At 34.5% G+C, this 20336-nt stretch overlaps 1 protein-coding gene across 2 annotated transcripts in view; it reads left to right on the top strand.

Moving 5' to 3' along the window:
• Tbc1d23 (TBC1 domain family member 23) overlaps window positions 1-7791 on the top strand; it is a 57457-nt gene extending 49666 nt beyond the window's left edge. For both annotated transcript variants that reach the window (XM_027943229.2, XM_027943228.2), the window contains 3 exons: window positions 1050-1185; window positions 3492-3686; window positions 6152-7791. In XM_027943229.2, coding sequence (XP_027799030.1) covers window positions 1050-1185; window positions 3492-3686; window positions 6152-6233 — 413 coding nt within the window. In that variant the 3' untranslated portion in view covers window positions 6234-7791. The remainder of the gene's footprint in view (window positions 1-1049; window positions 1186-3491; window positions 3687-6151) is intronic.
• Window positions 7792-20336: the final 12545 nt, after the last annotated feature.

The raw sequence follows: 20336 nt of genomic DNA, 5'->3' as shown, positions 1-20336 counted from the left end.
CTCCATTAACAAAATGGAGAGATAAATGGATGAATAAATTGTGGTATATTTACATTTATCACATATAACTCACATATATTTATACTATGAGAAATTGGATAGTAACTAAAATGAGAAAACAAGAGCCATCTATATTAATATGCATAAAATTAATCATGTTGGGAATAGGGTAGTAGTTGCAGAAGAATACACTTAAGTGGTCTACTTTTTATAAATGTTTTATTTAAACTGCAAAACACTGTTGTATGTTAACAACAAGACATGTATTGGACTAATAACACCAAATAGAGATCATCAGTACTTGGTGGGAAAGTGAGAGAGAGATAATTAGGAAGAGATGCATGAGGGTTTCACTGTCATTTAAGCTCTGGTGTATGGATTTCCTTTATCATTATACTCTATATTTTAAACTACTTATTAAAAAGCAAAGGGAAGGGCTGGGGATATAGCTCAGTTGGTAGAGTGCTTGCCTTGCATGCACAAGTTCCTTTGTAGATCCCCAGCACCAAAAAAAAAAGAAAGAAAAAGAAAAAAAGAAAGAACATTTATAATTATTAACACTAGGGATGTAATTTTTAAATAAGAAAAACAAAATCAGAATATTTTACATTTCTTTCATGGAAAAGGAAAGAGATTTCTTTTTGATTTGTACAGGGATTGATTTTTATTGTTATTTTCTATCATAAAATCATAAAAACAAAAGAACTCTGCCATCTTTACCTTCCTGATAGTTAACTTTTTATTAGACAGTTCAGCCATTGTTCTACAGACAATGCAGATCATAGTTACTTTATCTGTGTAAAAAAATATTAAAACTTGTGTTCTTGGTATTTTCATTTGACTTTCTTACCTTGTAAATTGATGTTTCATAACTATATTTCTGTATTAGTATCAGTGGCAAAAGGAAATAGAGTAGCAGGATTAGAATTTTTTTCTCCCCTTCAAACCTTTGAATTGCAAATAGTGCAAAAATATCTTTCAGGTTGTTAAGAGATGTACCATTTTTAAAGTTGGTAATATCCACTTTTAACATTTTTAATTCTTTATAGATGAAATTGACAGTTCTTCAATGTCAGATGACGATAGAAAAGAAATTGTAAACATTCAGACTTGGATAAACAAGCCGGACATCAAGCATCATTTTCCTTGTAAAGAAGTGAAAGAAAGTGGACACATGTTCCCTAGGTACTTTTAAAAATGTCTTCTTCAGAAGTAAAATTGATTGGGGAAGTTAATATAAAATTGAACTGCAGAAGAACTTTTATTTATCCAAGTACAAAAGATACAATTTTCTTCTGTGAACTTGTATTATGTATCTTGATTTTTGAGGTATTTATGTAATATTTATTTTGAATTTTCTAAACAAAAAATGTTAAAAAGTATATTGAATGCCTTTATAATATTTTCCTAGATGTACTAACTGTTAACATTTTTTCACACTACCCCCATGTTTGTATGCATCTAACACACACAGACAGACCTATACTTCTTTTTGTCAGACCATTCAAAAGAAGCCCATAGATGTGGTAATGTCATCCCTAAATGCTTTAGTGTAAATATCCTAAAAATAAGAGCATTCTTCTACACAATTTGAAGCGTTTATTTCACTTAAATTTTTTGAAAAATTAGTATCACCCAACACATAGATCATACTCAGAATTTTCAGTGTCCCAGAGTATCTTTTTTTTTTTTTTGAGGGAGGGAGAAGTACTAGGGTTTGAAGCCAGGAACACACAACCACTGAGTGACATCCTAATCCCTTTTTAATGTTTTTTTATTTTGAGACAGAATGTCACTAAATTGCTAAGGCTGGCTGCAAACTTTCAGTCCTGGCTCAGCCTCCCAAGTTACTTGGATTACAGGCCTGAGCCACATGGACGTGCCAGAGTATCTTTTTTAGAGTTTTGTGTTTTTTTTTCTCTGTATCCAGGATTCAGTTGTAGTTCATAATTGGATTTGTCTGTTACATCTCTTATATCTCAATATAAACAGTTCTTTCTCTTTGCCTTTCACTTCCCCTTACTCTTCACAGTGAATGAATCCTTTGAGTTCAGACAGTTGTCCTGTAAAATACTCCATATTCTGGACTGTCTGATATTTGTCTTACTGTTTTAAATAAAAATGTAAGAGTATTATCATTATTAAAAGTGAAAAGGGGTTAATTCTATGCTCATGTGTAAGAGGCCAAGCATCTACTACATATTATGCCCTCTCAGCAACTGGCTGCTTTCTCTTCACCATTCTCTCAACCAGTAAGTCCTGCTTGACCCACAGAGAACCCCAAACACCTGCACAATGACATTCCAGCCACCACCAGCCAGAACTTTAAACTAGCCTTACCAGTGGTCACAAGCAGTATGTTGGGCCCCCTTGGTAATTGGTGATTATAAACCATTTTCTGGGAAGAGGGGGAAAAGCACTGCACCAATCTGGGCCTGTGCAAATGACACGACAAAGGAGTTTCAGATCTGTGGAGTCCATGAATCCATGGGATATTCACAGTTGCTTAAACATTTCAGGGCTGGTTTCTCTGTTCATATCTGTATCTGGTGCTTAGGAACAGGGACCCATGATGCCCAAGGGCAAAAAGCCCTACTTTCTTTTTTTATTTGTTTGTTTGTTTGTTTATAGTACCTGGGACTAAACCCAGGGGAACTTGCCCACTGAGCCATATCCCTGCCCTCTTTTACTTTATTTATTTATTTAGAGACAGATCTTGCAGAGTTGCTTTTGCCCTATTTTCTTTAAGGAAGGAAGCAGACTTAGACCCCGATGCTCAAAAAGGAGCAACCCTAGACTTTTTCTTGTTTTCATTCCCCTTTTTTTCTGCTGGCCTTGTACTGGGTTTGTTTACAAAAGATGTATTTTGTTTAACCATATATTAAAAAATGGTAAGCTCTGGAAAAAATATTTTGTGCTCATTTTGCTTTCAGGATCTAGTTATAGAATATAACTGTATTCTATAGAATATATAACTGATGTGTTGACTGAATAATTTTGAATATAGATAATCCCTTTAAAAGTCAGAAGGGCAGTATATTCCACTTCAATCAAAACTTATTATTTTAATGATTTATACATTGATTTGAGCTTTAAAATGTACGTTTTCTTTTTAAATAATTGTACAATTATGTTATAAAACATTTTTACGTAAAATTAAAGGAAAATGATAAGCTGTTATGTAGCTTATTTGTTTATAGATTATCTTGTTTATATTTTTCAGCTCAAAAGTAATTTCACAGGCTGGGGTTGTAACTCAGTGGTTGAGTGCTTGCCTCGCATATGAGAGGCTCTGGGTTTGATTCTCAGTACCATATAAAAAATAAATAAATAAGTAAACAAAGACATTTTTTAAAAAGTCTTATGTTTAAAAAAAGTAATTTCATTTAAAGTTGAACATTTTTTATAATGGGAGTGTTTATGTAATAACCTATCTTGAATTATGTATTTAAAGTTCTTTATTCTTTTAATGTTCTTTTTTTTCTCTCAAGTCATCTGTTGGTTACGGCAACACATATGTACTGTTTAAGGGAGATTCTTTCAAGGAAAGGATTGGCTTATATTCAGTCTCGACAAGCACTTAATTCTGTAGTTAAAATCACATCCAAAAAAAAACATCCTGAGTTAATTACCTTCAAATATGGAAACAGCAGTGCTTCAGGAATAGAGATCTTGGCTATTGAAAGGTAAGATTTTGAAGATGATATTCTCTGAATTATTGCAAGTCATTGTTAAGAACACTTTGTTTCTCTGCTGAGATGGTGGAATAGTATACTTTTTTTTTTTTTAAAGAGGTGTAGTACATGGCGGATGGGGGTGGGAGAAGGAGAAAGAAAGAAGAACTAGAAAATGAAGTTGGCCAAATTATGCCATGTGCATGTATAAATATATCATAGTGCACTCCAATTTTATGTATAATGACACTATCAGTTTAAAAAATAAATAAAAGGAAAACCAATAGTGTAGATAAAGGGAATCAGGGAACGGAGAAGTAGAGGGAAAGAGGATATATTGGAGATTGAAATGGAGAAAACTGTTATATGCATTTATGAATATGTTAGAATGAAGCCCACTATTATGTAAAACTAATGATGCACTAATGAAGACATCAATAAAAAAGAAAATTGTAAACATGTGAGTAAAACCAAAATATTATTGCTAGATTGTAAGATCCAAGGTATTAGGAACCAGGGCTTTTATACTCTCAATCACAAGTTCTCAATAAACCTGTCTGGTAAATAACTCAATTTTGACAGACAAAATTCAAGAAACCTTAGGTCCACTTTGCTTTGTTGGGGATCTTTTTTTTTTATATAATTTATTTTTTATTTTTATTAGTTACTAATGGGCCTTTATTTGTTTATATGTGGTGCTAAAAATCGAACCCAGTGCCTCACACATGCCAGGCAAGTGCTCTACCACTGAGCCACAACCCCAGCTCTTATTTTTTTTATTTATTCTGATCATAATGACAGAATGCAGTTCATTTTATATTACACATATAGAACACAATTTTTCAAGACACTAATTGTAGGGGGTCATTTTTATCAGTATTCTTTACTATCTTTTTCTCCCCAATTCTTAGTCATGTAGTTTAACTATTAATATGTGATTCTAGTAAGTGCAATGGCTAATAAACTTTTGACAAAAAGATGCTTAATAATTATCCATACCAGTGCAACACTAAATGTCAATTAGCAATGAAATTAGAAAATTGTCTACATTCTAAGGCAATGTTTTATTTTCCTTCATTAAAAACTGTTGTTTTGACAAACTGTCAGTAAGCTGGGCTGTGTACTGAGGGATGTAGTACAGATTGAGCATCCCTAATCCAAAAATTCAAAATGCTCCAAAACCCAAAACATTTCGAGTGCTGACATGATGCCACAAGTGGAAAATTGCACATCAGGAAACTTGGTTTCATGAATTAAATTATTAAAATTTTTGCATGAAGTTACCTTCAGTATTTAAGGTTTATATGAAATGAATTTTGTGCTTAGAATTGGATCCCACCCCCAAAATATCTCATTATGTATATGTGAATATTATACAATTGAAAAAAATCTGAAATCCAAAACATTTCGGGTTCATGCATTTTGGATTTAGGGATAATCAATCTGTAGTTAATTATAGTATAGTACAAGCTCCTCCTTATCTCATTGTGGACCAGTAATAAACAGCTCACAGACACAAGAACTACAGACCACTCCTAGTTTGATACTAAATTATCTTTAATCTGTAGAAAAATATGAAGCTCAGAGGGTTGAATGATTTCCCAGATCTTGACTTGTGATAGAACCAAATATAGTACTCAATTAATTACCAATTAATCTTCTCAGAACAAATCTGTACATGTAGATTCAGTGAGTCAAAGAGTATACACAGATTAATATCTACTTATGTATATTAATCCCAACCAAAGGATATTGAATTGACTTATGTATAGGAGTATTTAAATATTGTTTTAAAGATTTTACATTATTTAATTTTATATAACCCTCTGAATTATATATAACTGGGATAACTGTCCCTATTATAAATGTAAATCTGTTTTAGGGAACTTAAATTCTTGCACAAGCTCAAATTATTAAGTGTTAGACTTGTTGAGTTTGGAATTAGATACCATCAAATTTGACTTTGTGGTTGACTGAATTATATCTCTGCTGGGCTGCAGAATGTTTGGTTACCTTGTATTCGATTATCTAGATATTATTTATATTTAATAATAGTTCAGAGAATTTTAGCTTTATACTATATGAAAAATCACATGGCTTTTATATTTAAATTTCCTTTCAAAATAAACTGTTGGGCTGGGGATGTGGCTCAAGTGGTAGTGCGCGTGCCTGGCATGCGTGCGGCCCAGGTTCGATCCTCAGCACCACATACAAAGATGTTGTGTCCGCCAATAACTACAAAAAATAAATATTAAAAAATTCTCTCTCTCTCTCTCTCTCTCTCTCTCTTTTAAAAAAAAAAACAAAATAAACTGTTGATATTTGTTAATATATATTATGGGGATTACACAGGAGGGCATCTCGGCTGGCTTTGTGGGTTAGGGAAAGCTTCCCATCAGGGGAAATCTCAGCTGAAGGTAAAGCATTGTATTTATATCTGTATGTATCTATATATATATATCTATTTTTCCCCACAGGTATTTGATTCCAAATGCAGGGGATGCTACCAGAGCCATAAAACAACAGATCATGAAAGTTTTGGATGCTTTGGAAAGTTAATATATTAAGAAAATTATTTAAATGAAATTAAGGCAACCAAGAGAAACATGAACATATATTTCCCGACTGAATACTAACCAGAGACCTTTCATTTACTCATGGGGGTGCTTGACTAGCAGGTCTAAGTGTAAATTATTATTATCGATTTCTGGATGGTTAAATTTTTTAAAATTTTCTTTTGTGTTTTCGGTTTTATAAAATGATTTATTATAAAGGCCAGTTATTAAATGACTTTGAAGTAACTGCCATTGTGCCCCTATGGACCAAGGGTACAGAATGCAGTTCTGTTTTGAAGAGCTGTTTTAAGGGAACATACATCACTTTCAGGTTTTCAAACAACCATAAACTTATATATTTGCAATGTCTTCACTGAAAATTAGAGATAAAATTAGTTAAAGAGACTTCCTTAACTGTTAAACTTAATTTTACACACTGAGCAATATCAAAAACTAAAAACAGGTTAATAATTAGTTCACTGTTTCTGTTCTTAAGAAGAATAAAATCTTTTTAATTAATTGAATGAAGATTCCAGCCAATTCAAAATATAGTCCAGCTAATGAGCTAAGTCATCTTTGCTCCATTATGTAATTATTTGGACACTGAAATACCAAAGTATGCCAAGCATTTCTGAGTTCTTCAGAAATACCATACTTCATTTTGATGATTTCTGTAAAGCAATTTAAAACATGATAAGTAGGTAGCATGTTAAGATCAAAATTATCATTTGGGGGACAGAATTGTATCTGTAAAAACATCATTGATCTTTATTACAAGTGGATAATTTTTAGGATATTTCAAAACTAGTGTTGAGCACAGATTGATTTAGTCTCCTTGAGATGATGACCATCTGTGACCACACTCAATATCCACTTAAATAAAAGCCAAATAATCAGAGAGATGTATAATTTTCAATCACATAATTTATATCACTTTCTGAAATTCCTTTTTCTTCATTTGGCTTTGTCTTCTCATTAAAGTTCCAGGGATTTGAAACTTATTATTCTGTTAATAAGACAAAACTGAAGTGATATGCTTTATTTTACAGCTTTATCAGCTTAATTTACTGTGGCCCATATTAATTACATGTAGTAAGAGATCCAGAAACATCTTTGGGGCCATGGGATGATTTTTGTAAAACCCATTTGGGAAATAGCAAATATAATCTGCCATGTCCTAAAATGTAAGATTATCTCTAAGGGATTGATAGAAGTATCTAGAATGTACCCTGTTAATAACCAGTTATTTTAATGGAAATCAAGTGAATAGAAGACAACATAATTCAAGAAATTTTATTCTGATATCTAAATAAAAACAGTTTGAGTGATTGAAGACATTTGCATGAAATTGCACCTGGTGCAATACTTGATATTTATAATCTCCCCAAAAACTGTTGTATTGCACTTTTTCCCTTTTCTTGGCACCCCCCTAGAGATGTCCTGAAGTCTGATTCTTTTGCCCATTTCAGTCATGGGACTTTTTTCACAATATAAATGTAAAGATGTTTGTGTTACTGTTTATAAATTACAATTGTAAATAAACTGGTACAATTTGCTGAAAACTTTGTTCTTTAAGGCAATGTCTCTCTTTTCTTTTTTCCCCTAATTGTAAATCTGTACCTGCCACAAAATTAGGAGTTTGAAGACTTTTCTTTCTTTTTTTTTAGAGTTTAAATGTTCAGATTTCATATTTAACTGGGGATGTACCTCAGTAGTAGAGCACTTTTGAGCATATGTGAGGCCCTGGGTTCAATCCCCATTATTATAAACAAAACAAACAGATTTCACATTTATATTAAGCTCCTATTTCTATTGATTTAGATGAGAGAAAAGAGTAGTTTTATTTAAAACTAAAAAACAAATGGCATTAGCTAGGCACTGTGGTTCACACCCATATTTCAGCTACTTGGGAGGCTGAGATAGGAAGATGCTTAAGTCTAGGAGTGAGGGGCACATAGGGAGAATACTATCTCTTAAAAACAAACAAAAAATCCCTAATAATATTAAATTCCACATGTGGTAAATTACTGCCTTAAACTATTTAACCTCTATGAACTTCATTTTACTCATCTGAAATAACACCACAGTTAGATTAGTTACACTCATTAGATTGCATGGATTGCAACATTATGAGGTTTGGTGCTACTTTATCTACTTTCAGGATGAGAAAAATTAGATTCAAAGAAATTAAGTAAAAAAGGAAAGCATTCCCTCTTTTTTCCCATTCCCTGAGAATTATTGCTTATTGAAGTATAATATTATCTTTGCCGGTTGAGCATGGTGGCACATCATGTCTTTCTCCCAGGTTCTTGGAAAGCCGAAACAGGAATCACAGGTTTGAGGCCAGGGTAGGCAATTTAGTGAGACCCTGTCTCAAAAGGGGCTGGGGATATAACTCAGTGGTAGAGTGCTTACCTGGAATGCCCAAGGTCATAGGCTCAATCTCCAGTACCACAAAACAAATAAGTAAAATATTAAATTGACAGTGGGGAAAACTCAATGCTATAGGTTGAATAAGTAATGAAAGTAATATCTCAATATTACTATTAACACTTTGAACTTAAAAAAGAACAAAAACATCATCTTGGAGCTAGGTGTGGTGGTGCATACCTGTAATCTGGACTGAGGAAACTGAGGCAAGAGGATCTCAAGTAAGTTTGAGGATAGCCTGGGCAACTTAGACTTTTGTCTCAAAAATAAAAAGGGTTGGGGATATAGCTCCATGGTAGAGTGCTTGCCTAGCATGTGGGAGACCTTGAGTTCAATCCCTGATATTGCAACAAAAAAAATTTTTTAAGATATAATTCACATAACATAAATCTTATCATTTAAAAATCTACAGTTAAACTTTTTTTTTTTTTTAATATTCCCACAGAGTTGTGCAGGCATCACCAACTCCAGAACATTCCATGCCCTCAGAAAGAAAAAAAACTATTAGCAGTCACTCTACCACTGAGCCACAACCCCAGCCCACTAGTGCACTTTTGATTTTGATTTGCCTAATCTGGACATTTCATTAATAAAGCAGTTATACAATATGTGAGTTTTGTGTCTGGCTTTTTTTCATCTAGCATATGATTTTCAAGCTTCATCCATGTTCTGGCATGTATCCAAGTTGCATTCTTTTTTTGTGGCTGAATAATATTTTTATGGTATGGCTATATCACATTTTATTTATTCATCAGCTGGTAGATATTTGGGTTGTTTCTTTGTTTGGGCTATTATAAATAATACTTTGTAAACACGAACATATAAATTTTTGTGTTGATATGTTTTTAGTTCTTTTAAATATCTACCTAAGAGTAGAATTACTGGGTCATGTTAATTGTACATTTGACTTTTTGAGGAACTTCCAAATTATTTTCCAAAGGGGCTTTACCATTTTACATTCCCTCTATAAAAGGCTTGAGCCTTCTAGTTTCTTCACCAACACTTGTATTAAATCTTTCTTTTCTTATAGATATCCTACTGGGTGTGAAGTGAATCTCAGTGTGGTTTTGATTTGTGTTTCCCTAATGACTACTAAGGAGCTCTCTTTCATGTGCTTATTGGCCATTTATGTATCTTTTGGAGAATTGTAATTCTTTTGCCTATTTTGAAACTGGCTTTTTATTGTTGAGTTGTAGGAATTTTTTAAATATTCTAGATAACGAGTCTCAATAGATATATTATTCACTAATATTTTCTTCCATTCTCTGAGTTGTCTTTTCAGTTCTTTTTGAATTTTTTTTGTGATGACTGGGGATTGGATCCAGGGCCTTGAGCATGTTAGGCAAACACTTCATCACTAAGCTATATCCTCAGCTTATTTTATTTTGAGAAGGCTCAATTGCTCAGCTAAATTGCTCAGGCTGACCTTGAACTTGACATCCTTCTGCTTCAGCCTCCTGAATAGCTGGGATTATAGGTATGTGCCGTCATGCTTGGCTCCTTTAACTATCCTGATGGTATGATTTGAACCATAAAAAGTAAAATTTTAATGATAAGCCTATTTTTCGTCACTTGGCCTTTTTTGGTATATCTGTGGAACCATTTCTTTAATTTTTACAATTGTCACCCATTTTGAATTATTTTTATGTGATATAAAGGTCTAATTCATTTTTTATATACAAATAACTCGGTTGTCTTAGTACTACCTGTTAGAGGATAATTTTTTTCCCACATTAAGTGATTTTCTTGCCTTGTTGGAAATAATTTGACCTCATCAATTTATTTTTATGCTTTCAAATTGCGTTGGTCTGTATGTCTGTCCTTACTGCTAGGACTAACATTCTTTTTTTTGCGGGGGTGGGTACCAGGAATTGAACTCGGGGGCACTTGACTCCTGAGCCACATCCCCAGCCCTATTTTGTATTTTATTTAGAGACAGGGACTCCCTGAGTTGCTTAGTGCCTCAGCTTCTGGAACTGCTGGGATTACAGGATTACCACTGTGCTGACAGGAGTAACATTCTTGATTAGCTTTGAATTAACTTTTTGAAATGGAGAAGTGTAAGTTCTCCAACTTTGATTTTGTTTTCAAGATTATTTTCTGAATGCCTATTGTTCTTAGTCCCTTACATCTCCATATTTGTATGAAAGATCAGCCTTTAGGTTTCTGCAACAAAAACAGTTGGGAGCTGGATACAGCAAACCTGTAATTTACCTGAGAGTGAAACATGAATATCAAAAGTTTAAGGCCAGGCTGAGCAACTAAGCAGAGATCCTGTCTCAATAAAAGGGCGGTTGTTCTGGGAATAGGTCAATAGTAGAGTATTTATCTAGCAAGGAAAAAAAAAAGTTTGGAGAGTATTGCCATCTCGGCAATACATGAATATTCCAATCCATGAATATGAAATGTCTTTCCATTTTTTAAGTCTTTCAGTGATATTTTGCAGTTTTTTTTTCATTTTGCAGAAATCCTTCTTTTAATATTTTAAAGTAAAACGTGGGCATGTTAAAGTAATAACAGATTTATACTTTGTATCCTTCCTCTACCATTTGGCTCTATGCCTCTTTGAAGAATTAGAAGACCCTACAAAACCACAAATTTCATGCTGAAAATAACAGTGTAACAAAGTCCAAAACAAGCTGTGATGTTATTGGTTTTCAAAAAGCTTTAAGGACTAAGATGAGCGATCCACTGCAATATTATAGGCTGGTCAAGCTGATGTTGCTTTACAGCTCATCCATTGCATGTGTGGAAGAAGTAAGAGCAGAAGAGAAAATCACTTCCACCTGGACCACCGCTTCTCTTTATCTGTTAAAGGCACATATATCACTCCCATAAGAGGTTTCATTTTGACACTGCGATCTTGTAGCTTGTCGTACTACTCCAACATTTGATTTCCACCTGCAGGACCAACTGGCAATATCAATCTTCCACCAGGCTTTAACTGGTCTATTAGTGCCTGTGGCACAACTGGGGCTGCAACTCCAACATGAATTGCATCGTAAGGGGCTTCTGCAGCATATCCCATCCCATTCTTCTATCTCCCACAACCAGTTGTAGTCTCCCTGAAGTCAAAAGTGTTGGATCATCCTTTCTGACATTATTTATTGATTCATATACTAGCTCTTTAATGTGATCAATTCCTATGACTTTTCCATTACATTCAATCATACGTGCATGTTTTGCAGTTTTTATATTTTTCTAAAGTCTTTCACATCTTTTCTTACATTTATTCCTAAATATTATATTATCTATGCTATTATAAATGGAAATGTTTCCTTAATTTCATTTTTAAGTTTTTCATTGCTAGTGTATAGAAATATAATTGATTTTTGCACATAAACCTTAACATCCTCTAACCTTGCTGACCTTTTTATTCCAACAGGACAGGATTTTTTTTGTGTGTGTGTGTGGCATCCACTAGGATTTTCTACATTCAAGACCCTAGCATCTGTGAATGGCAATAGTTTGTTACTTCTTCCTTTACAATCCGGATGCCTTATATTTTCTTACCTAATGGGTCTGGCTAAAGCTTCCAGTATAAGGTTAAATAGAGGGGGTGAGAGCAGACATCCTTGTCTCTTTTCCCCCAGCCTTAAAGGGAAAACATCTAGAATTTCATCTTTAAATATAATGCTAGTTTTAAGGGTTTTTTTTTTGTTTGTTTGTTTGTTTTTTGTTTTTTTGTAGATAGGTTTTATCAGATTTAAGAAGTTCTGCTTCTGTTCCTAGTTTGTCGAATGTATTAGCTTTGGCCACCATAACAAAATACCCTTCTTTAAACAAAAGAAATAGTCATTTTCTCATAGTTCTAGAGCTTTAAATCTGAGATACGGGTCCAGCATGCTTGGGTTCTGTGAGAGGTTTCTTCTTGGCTTGTGGCTAGCTGCCTTTTCACTACATCCTCACATGGGCTTTCCTCTGTGGTATTGTGGATAGTGCGCTCTGTCTTATCGTGAAAGCCCGTCTTTTCTGACCTGATCTAAACCTAATTACCTCCCAAAGGCCCTGTCTTCCAATACCATTATATTAAAAGTGAAGGCTTCAACATATGAATTTGAGGGGGTTGGGAACACAGACATTTAGTACATAATAATGTTTCTACCATGAAAGGGTACTGATTTTGTTTAAAAATAATTGCATGTATTGAGATCATGTGAAGTTTTTTATTTATTAAATAATATTGATAAATATTATTGATGGGTTTTCATATGTTGAACCAATCTTAAATTTCTGGGATAAGTCCCACTTGGTTGTGTTGTATAATCCTTTTTTATGTGTTGCTGGAATCCATTTGCTATTTTACTGAGGATTTCTGCATCTGCATTCATAAGGAATATTGGTCTCTGGTTGGTTTTCTTGTGATACCTTTGGTTTTAGTATAAGGGTAATGCATGCTTCACAGAATGAATTAAAAAGCATTCCCACCTCTTATTTTTTGGAATAGTTTTTGCAGGTGTTAATTCATAATTTTAAAAAAATGCTTTGCAAACCAGGAATAGAAAAGAACTTCATTAAACTGATTCAGACAATCTACAGATGCTAATATCAGGCTTAACAATTAAAGACTAAATGCTTTATTCTGAAGTCTGGAAACATTTAATGCTGTCCATTCTCACCATTACTCTTCAACATTGTTGTCGAATTCCTACCCAGTACAACAAGCAATGAAAAGAGCTAAAGAGCATACAAGGTTAGAAAGGAAGAAATAAAATTATCACTGTCTGAGGATGACATTAGTAACTTTAATAAGATTGCAAGATACAAGTTCAACACATATCTGTATACTAGCACTAAACAATTGGAAACCAAAAGCTTTTTTAAAAAAAACATTTATTGTAACCAAAATATGACATATCTATGTATAAATCTAATAAAATATCTGGAATGTGTATGTTGAAAACTTCGAAGTACTTGTGAAAGAAATCAAAGACCAAAATAAATAGAGAACATACCATGTTTATGAATTGCCAGATGATGTAATTAAGATGTTGGTTAAATGAACTATAGATCTAATTTAATTCCAATTAAAATCCTAGGAAGTTTTTTTTTTTTTCAATAGAAACAAGCTGATTCTAAAATTTGCATGGAAAGGAAAAGGAAACAGAATATCCAAGACAATTTTGAAAGTTAGAACCAAGTCAGGGAGACTCACACTATTTGATTTTATTACTTACATAAAAGCTATAGTAATCAAGACAATAAGGTAGTGACAGAATAGATAAATCAATGCACAGAATATATGTTCAGAAATAGATAATGGGCAAAATCTTTCTTTGCAAAGATTCAAAGCTAATTCAATTGAGAAAAGATAGTCTTTGAGTCTGTTGCCCAAGAATCAAATGTTGGAAGCTTTGCCCTCAGTGTTGTTAAGAGGTACTGGAATCCTTAAAAAGTGGGGACTAGTAGAAAGTGCTTGGGTCCTTGGGGGAGCTGTCCTTAGAAGGAATTTATATAGTTCTTCTGGGACCCTGGTTAGTTCTCATGAGAGGGTTGTTATGAGAGAGCAAGACCGGCCCCTCCCCACTTTCTCTAGTTACATATCTTGCCATGTGATCTCTCCCTCTTGCAAATGCTCCCACCATGCATTCACCATTAGGCCCTTAGCAGAAAACAAACTGATAGGGCCACCTAATCTTGGATTTCAGCTTTTAAACTGTGGGCTAGCTGGGTGTGATGGCATACCTGTTACTAGGGAGCAGAGGGAGGAAGATCATAATTTCAAAATCAGCCTCCACAACTTAGACCCTGTTTCAAAATATGAAGGGCTAGAGCACCCAAGTGTTCAATCCCTAGTACTGAAAGAAAAAAATACTAAAAGATGTAGGCTACATAAACCTCTTTTCTTCCTTCCTTCCTTCTTACTGGAGATTAAACCCAGGGGTGCTTAACCACTGAGAAACTTAGCCCTTTTTCTATTTTATTTCAATACAAGGTCTTGGTAAGTTGCTTAGGGCCTTGGTAAATTGCTGAGGCTGTCTTTGAACTTGCAATCCTCCTGCCTCAGCCTCCTGAATCACTACACCCAGGAAAACCTCTTTAATCTTTATTAAGTAACTAGCCTTAGGCGTTTTGGTATAGCAACCAAAACCAGACTAATATGCTTTCAGCATATGGTGTTAGAACAACTGGATATCTATGTACAGAGAAATGATTCAAACTTACAGACTCATAAAATTCAAAATGGATTCTGTAGCTATAAAACTAATAGAAAATAGGAGAAAATTTTAATGATTTTGTTAGGTCAATAGTTGTTAGATATGATATGAAAGCATATATTCATAGAAATTTTTCTAAAGTAAATTTGTCAAAATATTTTGTTCTGCAATACTTAACATTATAAAAGACAAACTACATATTGGGAAAAATACTTGGCAAAAAATATCCAACAAAGGATTTGTGTTCAGAATACATGAAGACTTTCAAAACACAAATAAAATTTTTTAAAAAATATTTTTTAGTTATAGACAAATGCATTATCTTTATTTTGTTCATTTTTGTGTGGTGCTGAGGATCGAACCCAGTGCTTCACATGTGCGAGGCAAGCGCTCTGCCACTGAGCCACAAGCCCAGCCCCACAAATTTTTAAAAAATTGAGCAAAAGATTTAACCATTTCTTGAAAAATGAGTAAAATTTTAAAAATATTTGGGTGGCAGATAAACACATGAGATGATGCTCAACATCACTATCTGTTAGGGAAATGTCAAATCAAATCCACATCAACATAGCATTACATTCCTATTAGAGTGGCTTAAATTAAAACCCAAAGCTGACAATACCACAAGCTAGTCACTATGGTATAACTAGAACTTATACATTGCTGATGAGAATACAAAATAATACAGCCATTCTAAACAACAGTTTGGCATTTTCTTATAAAGTTAAACATTTTTACCATACAACCCAGCAATCCCTCTTACTAAGAATTTACCCCAGAGAAATGCAAACTAATACAAAAAAAACAAACAAAAAACTGGTCATGAATGTTCATAGCAGTCTATTTATAACTACTAAAACCTGGAAACAACCTAAAATGTTTTTCAGCAGGTAGTATATAAACACTAATATATCCATCCATTGGAATACTGCTTAGCAATAAAAAGAAATAAACTATTGATATATGTAACGACCTGGACAGATCTCAAAGGTAGGATGCCACATGAAAGAAGTCATCAAAATATATACTGTATAATTCCACTTATATTACTTTCTGGAAAAGGCAAACAAGGACAGGACCAAGTCGGGTTGAGCAAATGATTGATCATGAAGGAACAGAATACTCAGGGAATACTCAGGCTGTTAGAAGTGCTCTACATCCTGATTGTGATGGTGGTTACGTAAATCTATATTGTATTAAAACTCAGGAATGTGCATGGAAAAGATTTTACTATATGTACATTTAAAAAATGTTTTAAATTAAAAGCTCAAAAGTAAATTCAATAGATTCTATTTTCAAAATCCAATGTGCATGTTTTTTCTTAGCATTTTCACATTTCTTATTTGATTCTTTCCATTGATTTGTGAAGAGGCAGAACAGTGAAGAAATTCGGGGAGCAGGGGTTATGGCTCAGTGGTAGCGTGCTTGGCTAGCATGCGTGAAGCACTGGGTTCTATTCTGAGCACCACATACAAATAAATAAAGGTCCATCAACAACTAAAAAGTATTAAAAAAAAAAAGAAAGAAATTCGGACTAACCTAATTTCTCTGAGTGTGTGAGGTATCTATCTTTGTATCTGAGGGCCTAAGTATTGCCTGCCAAGTATTGAACAGAGGAAGAAAATAAGAATAGCAGAGATCATAAACGGGCTGCTTAAATCTGAATATGACATTTTGTGTGGCCCACACAATTTTTGAAATTTGAAGTTGACAACATTTGAAATTTACAAGATTTTTCCAAAATTTGGCAATTTGGTTTCTAATGAACAAGTACTTTACTTTCAAAAACATTTATAGTGTTTCATAATTCTTAATCACTGCTTTATGTGCCAGTATCTCCATTTTATGGTTGAGCACAAAGAAGGTGACTTCCAAGATTATATAGCTAATGAGTGGCAGAGTCAGAATTTAAATCCAGATGATCTAATTTCAAAATTTATGCTCATACTGCAATTCTAATCTGCCTCCTTTTGGTAGGCTGGCTTGGAAACAGGAGGCCAGAATTAGTGGCTTTCAGTTCACTGTTTGTTTGCTTTTCTGTCTTCAAAGTTGACAGCTTTACTCCATAGTTACCTATCTAGTAGGTATATTAAATTGCCTTCCCTACACTGAATAACCTGCCCAAAGTCACATGCTGTCAGCAAAGTTCTGAATTCTGATCTTCTGATTTGTTGACAATTTCACTAGAGATTTAAAGTATCTATCTATGTATGTATATTTACAGGCACACACAAACTCCTCCCTGTACAAAGTTCTAACCATATAATTACTAAGTTTGATCCTGTAGCATCATATTCTCTCCTTCTAGGATTTATTCTTAGTTTCTCCTTTTATTCTGTGCAAAGGACTCTAATACCTTCTGATTTTCAGCCCCTTTTCTCTGAATTACCTATCCTTTACTATCATTTACATATCTTCCTGACCCACCTGAAATGAACTCAATTTCCCCAAACTAAGTATCTAATATTATGAAGGAGTGATTGGAGGATAGGAGACCAGTTATGACATGTCTGCAGCAGCCTCTCCAAGGTGAGGAAGGTCTAACTGTGGAGGATGGTGATGGAAACTGAAGGGAAACAGCAGGAACATTTTTTGAGTCAGGGAGAATTCTATCCCTAACCACAGATGGGTGATGAAAGACTTGAAAGATGTTGAAATTGCTTAAATTTTTTGGGAGGGTAGGGACCAGCGGAAAATGAAAAACGAGGCAAGAGAGTGGCAAGAATGAGTACAAGGGCTAGGAGGAAAATCTTTTTTGGAGATGACCCATTTAGTTTCAAATAACTGAGTTTGAACCAATGTCAAGGCATGTAAACAGAGATGGCTTACAGGCAGCTGGAGATTGTGAACTATCTCCTCCAGAGTAGAAAATAGAAATCTGACCGCTACCAACTTGGAAATGGTCATTAAAACTTTGAGACAGACATGAATGGCAGTGGGAATAGGGACTGAAAAGCAACATCAGAGTTTTAGCTGGACCTTCAAGATACATTTGGTCTAGTAGTTTTATATTTTGTCTTGTTTCAAAGATAACATAAAACAACATGGAAAGGAAGGCAGAGCTGCTGCACTTGAAGGTTCAGGAAATAGAGCAGGGGCAAGGAGAGTTGCACAAACAGTCTTTTGGCCTCATTCTCCTTCCTTTGCTTATAAGTCCTTTCCTGTACAGGTGATGAAAAAGTTCACAAGGTGAAACGACTGGCCTTGGTATTAACATCAAATCAGGATCACAGTCAGAGCTAGAACCCAATGCCTAACTTTCCCATTATGCCCAGATAATTTGAAAGAAAACTTTAAAAAACACTTTTTAAAAAAATTTATCTTTTCATTTAAGCTGCAGAAACCTATAAGTGCTATGTATTCCCCCTCAACTTTTTATTATCAAAGTTTAAAATTTTTAAACTTTACTAAGTTTTGTGAACAGCTATATATCCTCCTCCTAGATTTAGCAACTAACATTTTGCCATTTTTGTCTTATGAACTCAATTTCCCCAAACTAAGTATATAATATTATGTTCCTTTTCTGCTGGCCATTTTCACTTAATATTCTGACACTTCACCCTTAACTATTTCTGCATGCCTTACCTAAGAGTAGTGACATTATCTGGCATGATTGTCATACCATATTAAACATAAAACCCCCCAAATATAGCATCAAATGTCGGTTCACATTTAAGTGTTCCTAATTGTTCCCCAGATGTTTTTATAGTGTTCTTTGAAAACTCAGGATCTGTTTTAATATAATTTACTTATTTATTTATTTATTTTATTAGTTGTTCAAAACATTACAAAGCTCTTGACATATCATATTTCATACATTAGATTCAAGTGGGTTATGAACTCCCATTTTTACTCCAAATACAGATTGCAGAATCACATTGGTTACACATCCACATTTTTACATAATGCCATATTAGTGACTGTTGTATTCTGCTACCTTTCCTATCCTCAACTATCCCCCCTCCCCCCTCCCATCTTCTCTCTCTACCCCATCTACTGTAATTCATTTCTCTCCTTGTTTTTTTTCCCATTCCCCTCACAACCTCTTATATGTAATTTTGTATAACAATGAGGGTCTCCTTCCATTTCCATGCAATATCCCTTTTCTCTCCCTTTCCCTCCCACCTCATGTCTCTGTTTAATGTTAATCTTTTCCTCCTGCTCTTCCTCCCTGCTCTGTTCTTAGTTGCTCTCATTATATCAAAGAAGACATTTGGCATTTGTTTTTTAGGGATTGGCTAGCTTCACTTGGCATAATCTGCTCTAGTGCCATCCATTTCCCTGCAAATTCCATGATTTCGTCATTTTTTAGTGCTGCGTAATACTCCATGGTGTATAAATGCCACATTTTTTTTTATCCATTCATCTATTGAAGGGCATCTGGGTTGGTTCCACAGTCTAGCTATTGTGAATTGTGCTGCTATGAACATCAATGTGGCAGTATCCCTGTAGTATGCTCTTTTAAGGTCTTCAGGGAATAGTCCGAGAAGGGCAATAGCTGGGTCAAATGGTGGTTCCATTCCCAGCTTTCCCAGGAATCTCCATACTGCTTTCCAAATTGGCCGCACCAATTTGCAGTCTCACCAGCAATGTACAAGAGTACCCTTTTCCCCACATCCTCGCCAGCACTTGTTGTTGTTTGACTTCAGAATGGCTGCCAATCTTAATGGAGTGAGATGGTATTTTAGCGTGGTTTTGATTTGCATTTCTCTGACTGCTAGAGATGGTGAGCATTTTTTCATGTACTTGTTGATTGATTGTATGTCCTCCTCTGAGAAGTGTCTGTTCAGGTCCTTGGCCCATTTGTTGATTGGGTTATTTGTTAACTTATTGTTATTTGTTAACTTAATTTAAATGAGTCCAAGTCATTAGAAAAGAAAGTTCAAAATCCATTTATTGATTTTGATCTGCAAATCTGACAAGTCACGAAAACACAATTAAAAAGCAATGTAGCAGGACTGGGGTTGTGGCTCAGTGGTAGTCACCTGCCTAGCACATGTGAAGCACTGGGTTCGATCCTTGGCACCACATAATAAACCAAGTTGTTAAAAAAAAAAAACACCTTATTTCCTTAAAAAAAAAAAAAAGCAATGTAACAAATATAAATTCTAATCCTAAAATAGAATTTTAGCAAGCAGCTTTCCGAATGTTAGGGATCTTATATGTTGCACAGGATAATGAGTCTTTTTATCTCTCTTCCCATTCCTCTTTAGGTAGCAGCCTTGAAGTTCAGTTCTAAATCAACCAATGTCTTTCCACCCCGGTCACAGCGATTTGTTCACGTGGCTCAAATCAATCAGCACAAGGAATTACCCAGGGCCACAGAGGTTCCAACTAGCAAGGAGTTCAGACCCTGGCCAAGAACTGGTAAACATTCCAAATCAGGCTTTTCCACCACAGAAAGCCCGCTTACGGAACATTTACCAGCACACTGCCATGATTTAGGTTGCCCCTCTTTGCCCTTTGCCTTAGGAGACCTTCAACTTTCCGGCCCCTGTGGTAATTAACCATTTCTTGTT

This window comes from Marmota flaviventris, chromosome 8 (assembly GCF_047511675.1).
Source record: "Marmota flaviventris isolate mMarFla1 chromosome 8, mMarFla1.hap1, whole genome shotgun sequence".
Lineage (NCBI taxonomy): Eukaryota > Metazoa > Chordata > Mammalia > Rodentia > Sciuridae > Marmota > Marmota flaviventris.
This window is presented reverse-complemented; position numbering and strand designations above follow the sequence as displayed.